At 37.5% G+C, this 15,160-nt stretch overlaps 2 protein-coding genes across 3 annotated transcripts; both read left to right on the forward strand.

The window, feature by feature from the left end:
- The first annotated feature begins 345 nt into the window (after nt 1-345).
- Nucleotides 346-3,468, forward strand: LOC148365106 (hepatic lectin-like). The gene is made up of 8 exons (XM_088335024.1): nt 346-450; nt 708-788; nt 869-958; nt 1,045-1,113; nt 1,203-1,247; nt 2,739-2,878; nt 2,937-3,052; nt 3,137-3,468. The coding sequence occupies exons 1-8, from the start codon at nt 447-449 to the stop codon at nt 3,288-3,290; spliced, it is 699 nt and encodes a 232-aa protein (XP_088191150.1). The 5' UTR covers nt 346-446; the 3' UTR covers nt 3,291-3,468.
- A 2,622-nt stretch (nt 3,469-6,090) lies between these two features.
- Nucleotides 6,091-15,160, forward strand: pla2g1b (phospholipase A2, group IB (pancreas)). 2 transcript variants are annotated; one of them, XM_088335533.1, is made up of 5 exons: nt 6,091-6,182; nt 11,470-11,550; nt 11,654-11,813; nt 11,890-12,017; nt 14,998-15,160. In XM_088335533.1, exons 2-5 carry the CDS (start codon nt 11,481-11,483, stop codon nt 15,120-15,122), a joined length of 483 nt encoding a protein of 160 aa, XP_088191659.1. In that variant the 5' UTR covers nt 6,091-6,182; nt 11,470-11,480; the 3' UTR covers nt 15,123-15,160. The 2 variants fall into 2 exon arrangements, with proteins under 2 accessions (XP_088191659.1, XP_088191658.1); XM_088335532.1 differs by having other exon boundaries at nt 6,130-6,182; nt 11,450-11,550.

A 15,160-nucleotide genomic window follows, 5' to 3' on the forward strand; every position in this document is an offset into this window, starting at 1 on the left:
GTATGGTAAAATGGTAAATGGTGTTTATTTATATAGCGCCGAAGACCTCCCAAATCGCTTTACAATGTGCTTCACACTTACCCATTCATATATTTCTAAGTTTATACTTCTATGAAGACAGGTGTGTAACAGCTTCATCTACCTCCCCTGACTGCAAGTCACTGGTAGAAATACACCAACCCTAAACCTAACCCTACCCATTGAGTTTTACAATATTAATGCTTCCTTTAAAACAAACTGCAAAATTTACAAATAGCATAATACATATTTAATAAATTAATATATAAAGATCCCAGAGTTTTAAAGTCACCAACCCAGAATCGATACCAGTTAAGCTTATTTGAAGAGGAGGACCTTCATTGAGTTGGTGGTCAGAGTCCAACCAGGGAATACTGTACAATAGTACATTTAATGTTTGGCCAAGAGTGGAAAAAAACTTTCCTGTCATGGGTAAGTATAGATTTAGGACAAATATCTAAAGTTATTTTCGAAAAGAATATACCAACTCATGTGTAAATGATCCTTGTGTCTGTTTATTTGAAAATGGCTGAGTTCGTGATTTTAAGTGTTTACGATTTAGAAACGTCAATCTGTCAAGCACCCGTGAAGTATGATTATATTAATTATGATTTTGCAGTAGCGTAACTAGCATTTTGAGACTAATGTAAAGATGTTAATGGAAATGTACTTGATGGTGTTTTTCAAAGTGATGGAACCACGTTACAACCAGTTTGAGCAAACCTCTGAGAGATTTGAGCTGGCGGATCAGAATTTGTCGATGCAGAAAGGTAAAAAAAAAGTTTACAAGTCACATGATTGAACTATTTTAGGAGAAGTCTGTTCGTTCGCTAAATGTGCCATTTTTCAGTTTTAGGTATGAGGAGGATATTGGTATACATCCTCTATGGCATCCTTGTTGCTCTACTTATAATTCAGCTGATGGTAACTGGGATCAAATGTATGTTTTAAAATCACATCCAATAAGTAATATTCTGGCAGATTCCTGGAACAAAAAAATTATGGCTAATTTGTATTTGTTAAAAGCCTCACAGTTAAACACAAAAATCACTGAGGTCAAACTTCATCTTGAGAGACTGAGCCATCTAGACCTGGGTAAGAAAACTGAAGACCAGTAAGCAATGATTTAGAGGAATACAGTGACTTTTCTTTTTCTTTTTGTATTTGTCACTTTTACTTTGTAGGAGCAGAAGAAGATATACATTTAGAAAAACGTGTCCCAGTTAGAGGTAAACATTTACATCTCTCAATTATCTCTCTCTTTAAGTATTGTTTTCTGTCTGATTGTTGGGTTAAGGTCCCCACACTCTAAACACACTGGACCGAACCAATACTTAGGTTGATTTTACCCAGTTTCCTGTGTTACTTTGCAGGGGGGATCAGAAACTGTGTAATATTTTTTTTTTTTGACAAATGAATTCAGCAAAAACAATGATAAAAATTGATTTATTTTATACTAATCTGTGTGCGATATTTTGTTAAGTATAACCCAAACACGGGTTGTTTTGTGTAAAACAACCCTGGAAACTGGTCAAACGTTGGTCCAATTTTAGATCCAAGTATTTAAGAGAGCAGGAAGTTGAGATTTTTATGCCATTTAGAAATTTTGTGAAAAGCATCTTGTTACTGTGCCAAATGTACCAGTGTTTCTTAACCTTTTTTGAGACAAGGCAGACTCTGAAAAATCCCACGGCAAACCCTCCCTCAAAAATTATTAAAAATTAATTCACGCCACAAGTTTGAAGTTATTTTAAAGCATCAAAAATCATGTTCCCTAATTTGGCAGTATAACGTTTTTTTTTTAATTATTTGTGGTCACCATGGCTCATTCATTTCAACTAATAAAGTTACAGTAATTTTGTATTTTACTATCTTTTACATCTGCTTTTTATGTTTACCTATATTTTTTTCATTTTTTTACTGGGAAAATAACCAAAAAATACGTAAAATGATCAGCAATGATCTGCTGTGTTAATTTGTTTAAGTGAAATAAAAAAGTAATAATTAAAATCAAGAAAATTAGGTGCAAGATTTGTACTTTACATGATTTATTTTATTATTTTGCTGTGTAGTCTTAAACAGCTTCACTAGACAAAGGAAGTTATAAATATATTTACCCGTACTGTGTCGTGTGCAGAAAATGAGCCCATAAAACAAAAAAACAGCAATTTGCTGTCACCAATTGTTATGCATGAATGTTACAGTTACTTGGCTGATCACTGGAAAAAAACAAAAATAATGAACAATGGCATGCTTTTTGCAAAGATAAAATTTGGCAATTTCCAGTGGCACACTAGACAAGGTCGCAAGGCACATTTGTGTGCCCTGGCACACTGATTGAAAAACACTGGCCTAGGGATAAGTTTATTGTTTAGTAGACACTCAGAATAAGGTGAGAAGATATCAAGGGATTTTGAACTTGCAAGGAGAACAGGAGAGGACCCAAGCAAGAAATCATAACCTGTTCTAAAAGATATCTACTTTTTTTCATTATTAAATCGCTGAGATTTCAAAAGCAGGTCTGCCCAATAGGGTTTGGAAATCGAAGAGCCAATAGTGACAATAACGGTGCATAAGAGTCAAAACAATGGACAGCAGTAAAGTCCAAACAATAAACTGGCAGTTTATGTCATCTCCAATTTCAGGTGTCCAATATTCAAAACAGAATAAACTTATCACCTAGTCTCAATATTTGACATTATTACTCTGCATCTAACTAGGATCATGTAACGAGGGATGGGTATCTTTCCAAAGCAGCTGCTACTTGCTTTCCAGCAGCCGTGCCACTTGGAGCAAAGCTGAGCAACAGTGCCTTTCACATGCCTCACATCTGGTGGTCGTGGACGGTGCGGAGGAACTGGTAAAGTTTATTTCAAGATCAAACATTAAAGTATCATAACAACCTTGGTATTGTTTAGGACTATCTCTCAGCAATATCAGATATCAGTTATGAATATTGGATCGGACTAGTGGAACGAACACACGAAGGAGAGTGGAGTTGGGTCGATGGAACTGATTACCATACAACTCCGATGTAAGCATCTGTTGCTAAGTAGCAAAAGCCACTTAAAAACACAAGTACGTTCTTAGATGTTTTTCTTTCTGCGATTTTTCCAAGGTTCTGGGATGTCGATCAGCCCGACAATTGGGCCTTCCGGAGAAATGGCGAGGACTGCGGGCAGCTTCATGCTACCACTGTTCGTGTACAGCGGCGTTGGAACGATGCTGATTGCAACATTTCCTACAACTACATATGCGAAAAAACCGTATGAGTCGCATTGTATAGTGAGAGCTCGAAGAAGAGTGGATTCGTTTGTAGACCTTTCAAGCATTTTCATAAATTAAAACAAAAACATACTGTGTGTGTTTTGCAGTAGTGGGCCGTCAGGGTCTGCATGGCCGTCTCTGCTGGCCTAAAAAGATCATGTAAATTCTATTTTGTCTGTGAATACTTATAATAATAATAATTTGTGTATCAGCCTTCTTTCATTGCTTTTACCCTGGTTGCGGATGTTTGCTTTTCCGTTCTTATCCAAGCATTTGACCAATCACATTTCAGCCATTACTTGTTTTTAGGGTCAGATATCTACCCGGAAGCCTTCAATATAAGATCTGCAGGCCTTGAGGCCTAACATAAGCGTGAATGACACTGTCGGTTTCTCTAATGGGATTTTGAGTTGGCGAACCATCAGCCCCATTTACATAGACTAATACGCAGAAAACAAGGCGTACGCCATATGCAAGCAATGTTCGGTATTTATAAAAATACAACGGAGAATGTGCCGACTTTCATGGCAGCTGCGGCCTTGTAGTACGCACAAAATCTGGAGAAATGGGAAAATACAACCCCCAACGGAAAGCAACTGAAATCGATACGTTTGTGACCCAAAAAATCAAATAGAACTTTTTATATTACAAATACGAAGAATATATTTTTTTTTAAAAAGTAAGAGGCATACTCAACATTGACTATCCCGGTAGCACACATAAAACATATAAATAAATTATTCAATTATTAGTATTTAAAAGTTTTCATGATTACTGTGATCTTTTTATAAAAATCGGAATTATTTTGAAAATACAGACACAATGATGCACATTTCTGGAATCGTAAATCTGTTTACTTCCTGTTTGACCTATATCAGGCATGCACATGTGCAGATCAAACGAGGCATATCGAATGAAACATCACTTTACATGAATATTACTAAAATGTCATGGTCGTTGCACATGACAGTTGGTTTAGTACCCCACGATCAGGGTATTCCCCCACCTGTAGCTCTGTAAGAGATACGGCGGCGCAGTGGTTAGCGCGTGTGAGGCACAGTTCTGAGGTCTTGGGAACCTCCTGTGTGGGTTCAAATCCAGCTACCAGCCTACCTGTGCAGAGTTTGCATGTTCTCCCTGTGCTTGCGTGGGTTTCCTCCGGGGACTCCGGTTTCCTCCCACATTCCAAAGACATGCATTTCAGGTGGATTGGCCGGTCCAAATTGTCCCGAGGTGTGAATGAGCGAGCGAGTCGTCTGTCCCTGTGTGCCCTGCGATTGGCTGGCAACCAGTTCAGGGTGTCCCCTGCCCACTGCCCGATGATTGCTGGGATGGGCTCCAGCACCCCCGCGACCCTACTGAGGATAAGCGGTGCACCTGAGATGAGATGAAATATACATATTGATGTAAACCTGTATTTCTTTAAGTATTCATAACTTGCTTTTATTTTAAATTAAACAAAAGCTTTACCTAAAGAGAGCTGTCATAATCGCACCCATCTTGCTGCCACAGGTATCAAAAAAAAGAGAAGTAAAATGATACTTTTTGGTCAATTTGAGTCTCCATAGTTTGTATTGACCCTTATTATTTTTAAAACTTGTTTTTTTGTTTGATCGACACCATGTAGCAACTTGTAGTGGTCAACTAAAACACACTGTCCCTTTAACCAATCATTTCATCTACAGTGAATTGAGACTTAAAGTACAATTGAATAGAATGTAAATGGTAAATGGTCTGCACTTATATAGCGCTTTTCAAGTCAATAAATACTTCCCAAAGCGCTTTACAATGAGCTTCACACTTACTCATTCACACACACTCACACACCAATAGCGGCCGTGCAGCCATGCAAGGCGCCAACCTGCTTATTGGGGGCATTAGGGATTCAGTGTCTTGCCCAAGAACATGAAAAAAATTGAGCTTACGATCAGTATTGACCAAGAAAATCGGCAATATCAATACTGATTCAAGCATACTCTTAATCTGAATTTATTACAGGCACACTTAGCGTAAGTTTGAATATACCATAAACATAATTTATACATTAACGCTGACACAAACTAACAAAAACGTCCAAAAATGGCTAGTCATGCTATATACTGTACGTATTATGTGATACTATATACTTTTTATTTAATGTTAGATTCATAACTAGTCCAAAAAGTCTTCCATTGCAATAATTCTTGACATTTATGATAATCTTGAGTGAACAGAAACATTTTCAATACTCAACAGTTTATTAAATGGTGAATGGTCTGCATTTATATAGCCCTTTTCAAATCAATGAAGACCTCCCAAAGCGCTTTACAATGTGCTTCACACTTGTCCATTCACGCACACACTCACACACTAATAGCGGCCATGCAAGGCGCCGACCTGCTTATTGAGTTTTGGTTATTTACATAGCGCTTGTCAAACGGGGGCGCCGGTTCTTCCATTGCAAATACTGCTACAGTGGGTGCTCCGCGAGTTCTGCTGGGCTTTGGCGACATCCAGTTGACAAATGTAAAACCACAAGTCATTGATTGACATGATACCGGTAATTTTTCCCTTGTGCTTCTCTCAGCATCGTCGAGCGGGTGACATAAACTTGACTGTTGTGCACTACATAAATAGTGTCGTGATCAAGTACTACACTGTGTCCCTTTAAGCAAATACCGTGACAATCAAATCACCACGAGAACACAAAAGGAAGCGGGCAAAAAAGTGTGACATCGACAATGAGCCAACAAAGAGTGAACAAAAGCCAGCTTAGCTTGCTGCGTTCACGCACTGACGAGACAACGAGCGACACCTGGACAAGAAGACAGTAGCTGAAATTGATTGGATGACACGAAGAGCCGCAAAAACAAGCACAGGTGCGCATGATAAAACTTGATGAGATGATCCATGTCCTGGTAAGTACTTCTTAAAATCTGCAAGTTTTTTTACATTGATCAAATTAAAATCTTACGTGATTTAATTTGGAACAAAATTCAAAGCATGCGCCAATAATTCACATTTCTCGACTCTTTCGATTGAAGGGCACACGTGCCACAATCCTGCTTGATCCCTCAGTTGGCGGAAACAAAAACCCTCAAATGATTTCATTGTGTTCTGTGGGGTGCTGACCAATATGGGCTTCAGGATTCTTCCCATGATGCATTTGGGTCACACTGCTGTGAACTATAGGGACAAAATTGTTTGGACAGCTGTTCATTGAACCGACAGGAACACAAAGTGACCCAACTAGGAAAAAGATTTCAACATCTATGGAGGAGAATTAGAGCTAGTTAAGGAGACCAAGAAAACAATTGGCAGGGTTCTCATTCTTATCTCTTAATTATTGCTTTAAAGCCCCCATGTCTAATATTTGACCATTAGATGGCACTGTGTTGTCTGGTACGAGAGAAGGCTAGTAATACACAGCACAGCGTGGCAGCATGGTTCCGGTGTTATGCCTATAAATGCATTGCTGCCGAGTGTTGTATCCCCTAGCTAATATAACCACTTTTACCTCGTTGAATCTCACTTTAACATCGATTTTCGGGAATGTAATGGCGAACATATAACCAAAACTACTTCGTCCTGCATTTGTTGGGAATGTAATACAACTTAAACCATTCCGTCTTTGTATTTGTTGTGAATGTAATCAAACGGTAATGCACACCGTATACAAATCACTTTTGAGCAGGTAAGATGTTTATTTTGCCTTTTTCAATTCAAAACGCTCGTATTGAAACTGTTATGCACTCTACCATAAAGCTTATTTCAGCATAATAAGCTTTATGGTAGAGTGCATAACAGTTCTCAAAAGTGATTTATATACGGTGTGCATTAACGTTTGATTACATTCACGACAAATACAAAGACGGAATGGTTTAAGTTGTATTACATTCCAACAAATGCATGACGAAGTGGTTTTTGTTATATGTTCGCCATTACATTTCCGAAAAGTGAGATAAAACGAGGTAAAAGTGGTTAAATTAGCGAGGGGATGCAAATCTCGGCATAACACCGGACAAACATGGCGACGATCTTAGAGAGGATTCCACGGTGTGAAATAAATACATTTTTTCGACCTATGAGTCCTTATAAAAATTAATTTTGGTATGAACAGTCATGTATTTTTGCCTAGGATTTCAAACTAATGTTTTGGGGTTTTATTTTTAACAACTGAAAGTTTTTTAGCATCATTAGGAGGAACTAAATGTTACACGCCATCGCTTTAAAGTTAGGATTCTGAGATTAAAAACAGAATTCCGACCTTAAAATGTGAATTCTCAGAATTCTGACTTCATAGGTGTCCTTAAAAAAATTGAATGTTGATTTTTTTCTCTTATAAGTATGTGTTTACAATGCCCGAATGAGTTCAAAGAGTCCTCATGCTTTATACAACTGTTTTGCAGAACACATTAGGTAGTGGGGGCAGCACGGCGGGGCAGTGGTTAGCGCATGTGCGGCACAGTTCTGAGGTCATGAAATCGAACCTCCTGTGTGGAGTTTGCATGTTCTCCCCGTGCTTGCAAGGGTTTCCTCCGGGCACTCCGGTTTCCTCTCACATTCCAAAAGCATGCATGTTAGGTTAATTGGCCGGTCCAAATTGTCCCTAGGTGTGAATGAGCGAGCGAATTGTCTGTCCCTGTGTGCCCTGCGACTGGCTGGCAACTAGTTCAGGGTGTCCCCTGCCCACTGCCCAAAGATAACTGGGATGGGCTCCAGCACCCCTGTGACCCTACTGTGGATAAGCAGTGCAGATAATGAATGGATTAGGTAATGGAAAATGGGGGTGGGGGGAGTGACGTGTTGCTCGTCTCTGCAGTGTAGCAATCAAATAATTAAAGTAAATAAAATGCTTGTTCCAAGTTGAGTCCAAACATCAACCCAATCTCCCAAAAAGATTTTAAAAAAAGACTTTAATTGAGCGCATCTAAGAAATTGACTCACTTGCACAGATGAATGAGCTGACAGAGGCTGCAATGATGACACAAAGCAGGGATGGCTGCAGCAAGTGAAAAGTTCCCAATTCCATTCAGCTTTAAAGTCAGATTTAGGTCCAAATTCAAGATATTTCTTTAAGAATTGGGAGGTCAACTTCACAATCCTGGGATTAAAAATTTCCCTTTTATGGAATTCTGCCTGGTAAATCATAATCCTCACTTTAAGTTTAGAATTCTGAATTTTGATCTCATAATTCTAACTTTAAATTCAAAACTCTGGTTTATTTATATTTAATGAATTCTTACTTTGAACGTCTGAATTTTTACATTTAACTTAGTTTTTGACTTTAAAGTGAGAATTATCGATGTCAGATTTCAGTCAAAATTCTGAGATATTTTTTATAGTAATAATTCTGTGGTCAAATTCAGAATTTAGAGGTTAAAGGTTTCACTTTAATAGTAAAATGCTGACTTTAAAATCAGAAATATTAAATTTAAGTGATAATTCTCCCTTTGAGGAGTTAGTGTATTTTAGTTGTAAAAATAAACTTTAACAAAAAAAATGAATTTAGAATAGCAAAATATACCATATGAATGTGCATTTTACTTAAATACTCGTAAGTCGAGAAATTCGTATTGATTTTACCAATCGTGAGCCTAAACTAGAGAAAGCTGAAAACATGTTCTGAAATCTTGCTGCCACAGGTACCCAGACAAACAGAAACCTCACAAAAGGGGGGGGGGCAAAAAAAAAAAAAAATTAACAATAAGTGGTGCGGTTTGGTCACTTTCATATATGTATGTATGTCCATAGTTTGTATTTTTCCTTGTGCTTTTAGTAATAGTTTTTAATTGCGCCAATAAATACAGCGACATCTAATGGTCAAATAAGACACACCGTCTCTTTGAGGTAATCATTAAGAATTGTACCTATTTATTACATTCCGAAATCTGTTTTTCATGATTGTGGACATAAGGCTAAAAATTATTACTTTGAAAGTGAGAATTTTGACCTTTTTTCTCAGAGTTCTGACTTTAAAATGATAATACTGACTCCTAAATTAAGAATTCTAAGTCAGAACTCTCACTTAGTGTGTGAATTCTGAGAAAAGGGGTAGAATTCTCTTTTTGATCTGACCTTTAAATGAGAATTATTACTTTATTATTTTACAGCTTAAGTCATATTTAAGTCAAAAATTTGAGATATACGTGGGAATTCTGAGGTTGAATTCAGAATTCCGCAATTAAGGTATTAATTTTAATCTCATAATTCAGACTTTAACATGACTCAGATAGAGATTAAAGTGATATTTATCTCTGAATTATAAACTTTGTTCAATGAATTTGGACATTCGTCTAAAAAGTCAGAAGCTATACAAATAAACATGACTTGACTTGATTTCTTAAATTGCCCTTGTCCCTTTCCGTGACCCTCCTACATCCTTTTGCAGTATTGTGTACATTTATAAATCTTTGAAAATGTCCTCCTCCTCCCAAACCCACATATTATCAGGAATGTTAGCAGCATTGAGTTGGGAATCATGACATGTGTATGCTGTTTACACAGCTGTGCACCACGCAAATGGCATGATGTTCCGATGTAGAAACAAAGTAGTCCTTAAAAATGGAGATCTCTGTATTCTAAACATATGACAAAAGAACATACTATAACTCAATATCACATACTCTTAACGCTAAAAACAAATTAACAACAAAAAAATCTATGGCTGCTTAACTGTGAAGCGAGACTGTGTCATTGTTCATGAATAAACCGCTGCAACGATCGGATTCGATTTCTTTGGTAAATTAGCCACTTTTAAACCAGGACTTTTTTTTTAATATTCTGGAGACAAATGGTGTTTCCCGCATACAAATAGAGTGCGCGATAACATCTACCGCTTTTTATTGTCAAAAGGTAGGATGGATGGATCGTTTGCATGTCTGCTTTCATACCATCTATAGGCATTAAATTAACCAACAATTGTGCAAGTTCTTCTATGTGAAAAGATTAGAGAAGACTGTGAACATGGGTGAACCTCAACCATGACAGGCGAATTGTGGGAAAAAAAAACAAACAAAAAAAAATCACATTTTTTGATTTTCAAATAATTTATTTAAAGTTAGATTGAAAACAAGTAACGGTATTTGGTCACTTACAAACAAGCCAGTTTTCAGGATGTCAAAGAGGTCTAGAAAAGATCTGCTTGGAGGAATGGGCCAGTATACCAGCAACAGTAAGTAACGGGCTTGTGAAGAGTTACAGAAAACATTTGGCCTCTGTTATTGATGAACTTATTTTTCACTATGGTTTGCAAATACATTAATGAAAAAACAAACAATGTAATTTTCTGGGGGGTTTCCCCTTACATTGTCTCTCATGGTTGAGGTTTCCCCATGTTAACATTTTCAGGCCTCTGTAATATTTTCAAATGGGAGAACTTGCACATTTGGTGGTTGACGAAATATTTATTTTCCCCACTGTATATGTTACAATAGAGATTGACTTTCAAATTCTGGAGGGGACAACTTTTACGTGGAAATTGGACACCTGGTTGACAAAAACTATGCTTCTAGACAGAGCAAACAGTTTTGTTCTGCGCTGAACTCAAGATCAGAATTGTACTCAGAACTTTTAAATATTCAGAGAAAAAGATCCGACATTTGAATTTTTAATTATGTATGCTTAATGTCTAAATTTTTAAAATGTAACATGACTAATTTACTGAAAAAAAACATACATTTGGGGCAGCGGGTTTCATGATGTGTTTTGTACATGGAACTAGAGGCCTTCACTTAGAGATAGGAGACAGTGTGTATTATTTGACCACTATACAGGTATGTTGCTGTATTGTGTCTTACAACCAAAACTGAAGAATAGAAACTACCGAGACAAAGATATGATGGAGACGGATTGTATTTCGCACATAGAAATAAGAGTGTGCGTCAACATCTGCCGCTTTTTAAGGTTAGGATGTCTTTATTTTTATATACCCATCGATATATATTTTGTATTTTAGCGTATTTTTTTGTGAACAACCGATTCTTTTATTTAACACTCGGAGGCTCTATATGACACAAACGTGATGTAATTTCGGCACAGGGCTTCACATGAACAAAATTGTTATAAGTGCAATTCATGGGAAAATTTGAATTTAAACATCCAGGATTGCTTATGTAGCAAGCCAAAGTAAAAAAAAAGAAAAGAAAATCCACTCCTCCCCATGTACTCCTTCCCTTATCTTGAGCTCACCTCTCGGTCTATAAGTACAAGCTGTGATGGAGCTGCCTCTTTCTCTGCGGGCGAACATGAACCCGACGACTCCTCTGCTGCTGCTGCTTGTTACGGGTAAGACTCGCTCAAACACGGCACAATTTCTAAAAAGCTGAGCTGACGTTTCCCATGCTGTTTAGCTGGCATTTCTCACGTTTTTTCACTGCCGTGCCTTCAGCTTGCGCTGCCGTCAGTGCGGCCCGGCTGCCCAAAGCCTTGTGGCAGTTTGGCATCATGATCGAGTGCGCCCAGCCTGGAGTCAATCCGCTCAAGTACAACGATTACGGATGCTGGTGCGGATTTGGGGGCACGGGAAACCCAAAGGACGACCTGGACATGTGAGGGCCGCATTCGAATGATATCGAAGAAAAATACTAGTGTTGTGGATTTTAAATGGAATCACGCTGGTTTCAGGTGCTGTTACCACCACGACAAATGCTATGAAAACAGCAGAAAGATTCCTGGATGTGATGCCATTAGTGATCTTCCATATGTTCAGGTTTATGATTTCACCTGCTCAGATAACCAAGTCACCTGCACAGGTGAGTCTGTGACATGATAAAACAGTGGTCTGCTTATACCGTATTTATTAGTCTATAAAGGAATGCTTTTTCTCACCCAAAAACTCAGTTTGGGTGTGCTTCATACCAAGGTATCCCGGTAATCGACCAATGATTGATCAATCGACTAATATCGCTGCTCTGGAGTTGAACCCAGATCGCAACAGTGAGAACGCCCTATCCTATCAACTAGGCTACATGTGTTAAACTCATAGCCCGGGGGCAAAATGTGGCCTACCTCATCATTTTTTGTGGCCGGCAAGAACTTAAAATGGCTGAGTGTCTGAAAATGAATGGGTAGGTTTGACTAAAAATTACAGTTCCTACAATGCCAGTCGACGACAGTATCCGCAAACTATGTATGGCAATATGGCAGAATTGTGATATAATTCCAACAAGTGGAATTGAGAAACAAATATTCTGAAAAATATCCCAAAAGATTATGTTATGGTTTATAACATATTACAAGAAGATTTAGGAGGGCCCGCCTGGGGAAAAGCCTGATCCCCTCGCACATACCTTTTTAAAGAATAGGCCCCGCTGACCCGTTGAATCCGTCTGCCCTCATTGTCCCCCTGACATGTATCATTCTGCAGCATTTTGTGTGTGTGTGTGTGCGTAATGACTGTTGTTTACCCCCCAGTATAGTCAATGGAAGTGACCAATAAATTCAATCTAAATCTACATATGTCAAGCAACATTTTATTCAATACAACTGTATGGTTTCGGAATTAATAACTAACACATTGTTATTTTACATGAAGGAGTAGTTACATTTTTTGAGATACAATTCAATTTTATCAATAGTTCCATCTATAAGTGAGATCAGGCCCATTGAGGGCAGCCATTTTGCTGATGTGGCCCTTGGTGAAAATAAGTTTGACACCCCTGACTAGGTTATAGGAAAAGGCATCAGATTGGATCATCCTCACACTATTTTACTCACAGCGCCGTGTTGTAATGGAGCATCGTGGGAAAGAGTCCAGCCAAACAATGTTGTACAACGTGGCACCATGAGTACAAATACTCCAACTCAAATGGAATTATGTGTAGTACATAAATATAACTAGGGCTGCAACAACTAATTGATCAAATCTATTAAAATTGTTGGCAACTAATTAATCGATTCCTTGTATCATGGGATATATGAGCCACTACGTACGTCACATCAATGCAAATAATAGTGCACACAATTCCGTTGTCACGCTGAGATTGAAGTACCCATTTGGTCTGGCAGAGTGTACCAAGACCATTTTTTGTAAAAAAGTTGGCTTACAATTTTGAATAGCTTTTCTCGTTGAACATTGCATCTTAACAAACAAAATTGGCATGCGAGTTCCAACTTCCTGGTGCTGGTCTCTTTCGTCACAAAACAAAGTTAACAATTTTCACAAGAACAAAAACAGAAAAAAATGAGTAAATAAACTGAAGTAAAAAGAATAGAATAGAATATGCCTTTATTGTCATTGTTACAACATGGGATATTAACTATATCATTTTCACATTGGGAATGTTGATCATATCACATCATAGGATTCAACCAAATAAACGAAAAAAAAATATGTTGACAATATTTTGAAAAGTGGGTTTAATTTTTTTTATCTATTTTTGTGGATAAAAGAAAATTGCTACACATAAAATGAAATGTATTGCTCTTTCTTTTTTGTTTTGAATGATACGTCCAAATATAATATCATCTTTGGATAAGGTGGTAGGAAAAGAGTATCTTAAATATTTGCAGGTTGATGTTTGTTTATTGTAAAGTTAAGTGAATCCTAGATTTATTTGTTTGATATATATATATATATATATATATATATATATATATATATATTATAGAATATTCTGTGGTTTTATGCACTATTTTTCTATCTGTCCGAATCTACATTTTTTGAATAAAGAAGTGGAAATTAAAATGTCCTTCAAATTAAGATTGATCAATTAATCTAAAAAATAATCGACAAATTCATCGATTATCAAATTAATAGTTTGTTGCAGCCTTAAATGTTACTACCATAATAACATATTAGAAATAAGTTTAAAAAAATACATTTTACAAAATGAACTTTTGGTCTTAATTTTGGAATCCCTTTGAGCTGATGGTTGCCATTCTTGAACGACAAAATTCAAAGTAATGGCTGCTAGCTACAAGACCTCTAAACCAAAGTATAAAGAAAATGATACGTTTGAATACATTTAGAAAACTATAGTAAAATTAAGATTTTTTTTTTTTTCCCCCCTGGAAAAATTGTCAGCCTACTAAACTTTTGGTTGACGAGTGTCAAACGTGATGTTGAATTTGTATTCAAGGGAATCCTTTATATTAGAAAAAAGTAGTGATTGTGTAGTTTGTTTCAAAGCCTTTCATTTTGGGTTAAAGTTCTGATATGTTCTTTTTAGAGAAATTAAGAATTATTTTCTTAATAAATGAGAAAATGTTTCAAAATGAAGTATTGAGTTAGTATCCATCCATCCATTATCTACACCGCTTATCCTCAGTAGGGTGCTGGAGCCTATCCCAGCCACCTTCAGGCAGTGGGCAGGGGACACCCTGAACTGGTTGCCAGTCAGTCACAGGGCACACAGAGACAGACAACTCACTCTCTCATTCACACATAGGGACAATTTGAACAGGCCAATTAACCTGAAATGTATGTTTTTGGATTGTGGGGGTAAACCGGAGTGCCCGGAGGAAACCCACCAATAGGGAGAACATGCAAACTCCACACAGGAAGGTTTGCCCCTTTGACCTCAGAACTCTGCCGCACATGCGCAACCCACTGCGCTGCCGTGCTGCCCTTAAGTTTGCAGATTTTGTCAATTGCAAAACAGCAATATTTTCAGACACGCAAGAAATGTGTGGTCTTACTAACCCCCCCGCCAACATTAATCCGTTCGGTGTATCCCTAATTTTGTAATTCTTCGAATTCAATGCCTTTATGTTTCTTTTATGTGTTTGCAGCAACGAATAATGAATGTGAGGCGGCTGTTTGCGAGTGTGATCGTGTGGCGGCTCATTGCTTTGAGAAGGCCCACTTCAACCCTGAAAACAAGAACTTGGATCCCAAAGTCCATTGTGTCAACTAAGCAACAGAACAAATAAAGAGATAACTTTTCACCACACA

Source organism: Urocampus carinirostris, chromosome 5 (genome assembly GCF_059441175.1).
Source record: "Urocampus carinirostris isolate Australia breed hairy pipefish chromosome 5, RoL_Ucar_1.0, whole genome shotgun sequence".
NCBI lineage: Eukaryota > Metazoa > Chordata > Actinopteri > Syngnathiformes > Syngnathidae > Urocampus > Urocampus carinirostris.

Excerpts from the sequence above, each read along its gene's own strand:
- pla2g1b (XM_088335533.1), top strand. The coding sequence starts at position 11,481 with ATGGAGCTGCCTCTTTCTCTGCGGGCGAACATGAACCCGACGACTCCT. Across the intron at positions 11,814-11,889 it reads CCAAAGGACGACCTGGACAT|GTGCTGTTACCACCACGACA; the intron begins GTGAGGGCCGCA and ends CGCTGGTTTCAG. Across the intron at positions 12,018-14,997 it reads TAACCAAGTCACCTGCACAG|CAACGAATAATGAATGTGAG; the intron begins GTGAGTCTGTGA and ends ATGTGTTTGCAG.
- LOC148365106 (XM_088335024.1), top strand. Across the intron at positions 1,114-1,202 it reads ACTGAGCCATCTAGACCTGG|GAGCAGAAGAAGATATACAT; the intron begins GTAAGAAAACTG and ends TTTACTTTGTAG. Across the intron at positions 2,879-2,936 it reads TGGACGGTGCGGAGGAACTG|GACTATCTCTCAGCAATATC; the intron begins GTAAAGTTTATT and ends GGTATTGTTTAG.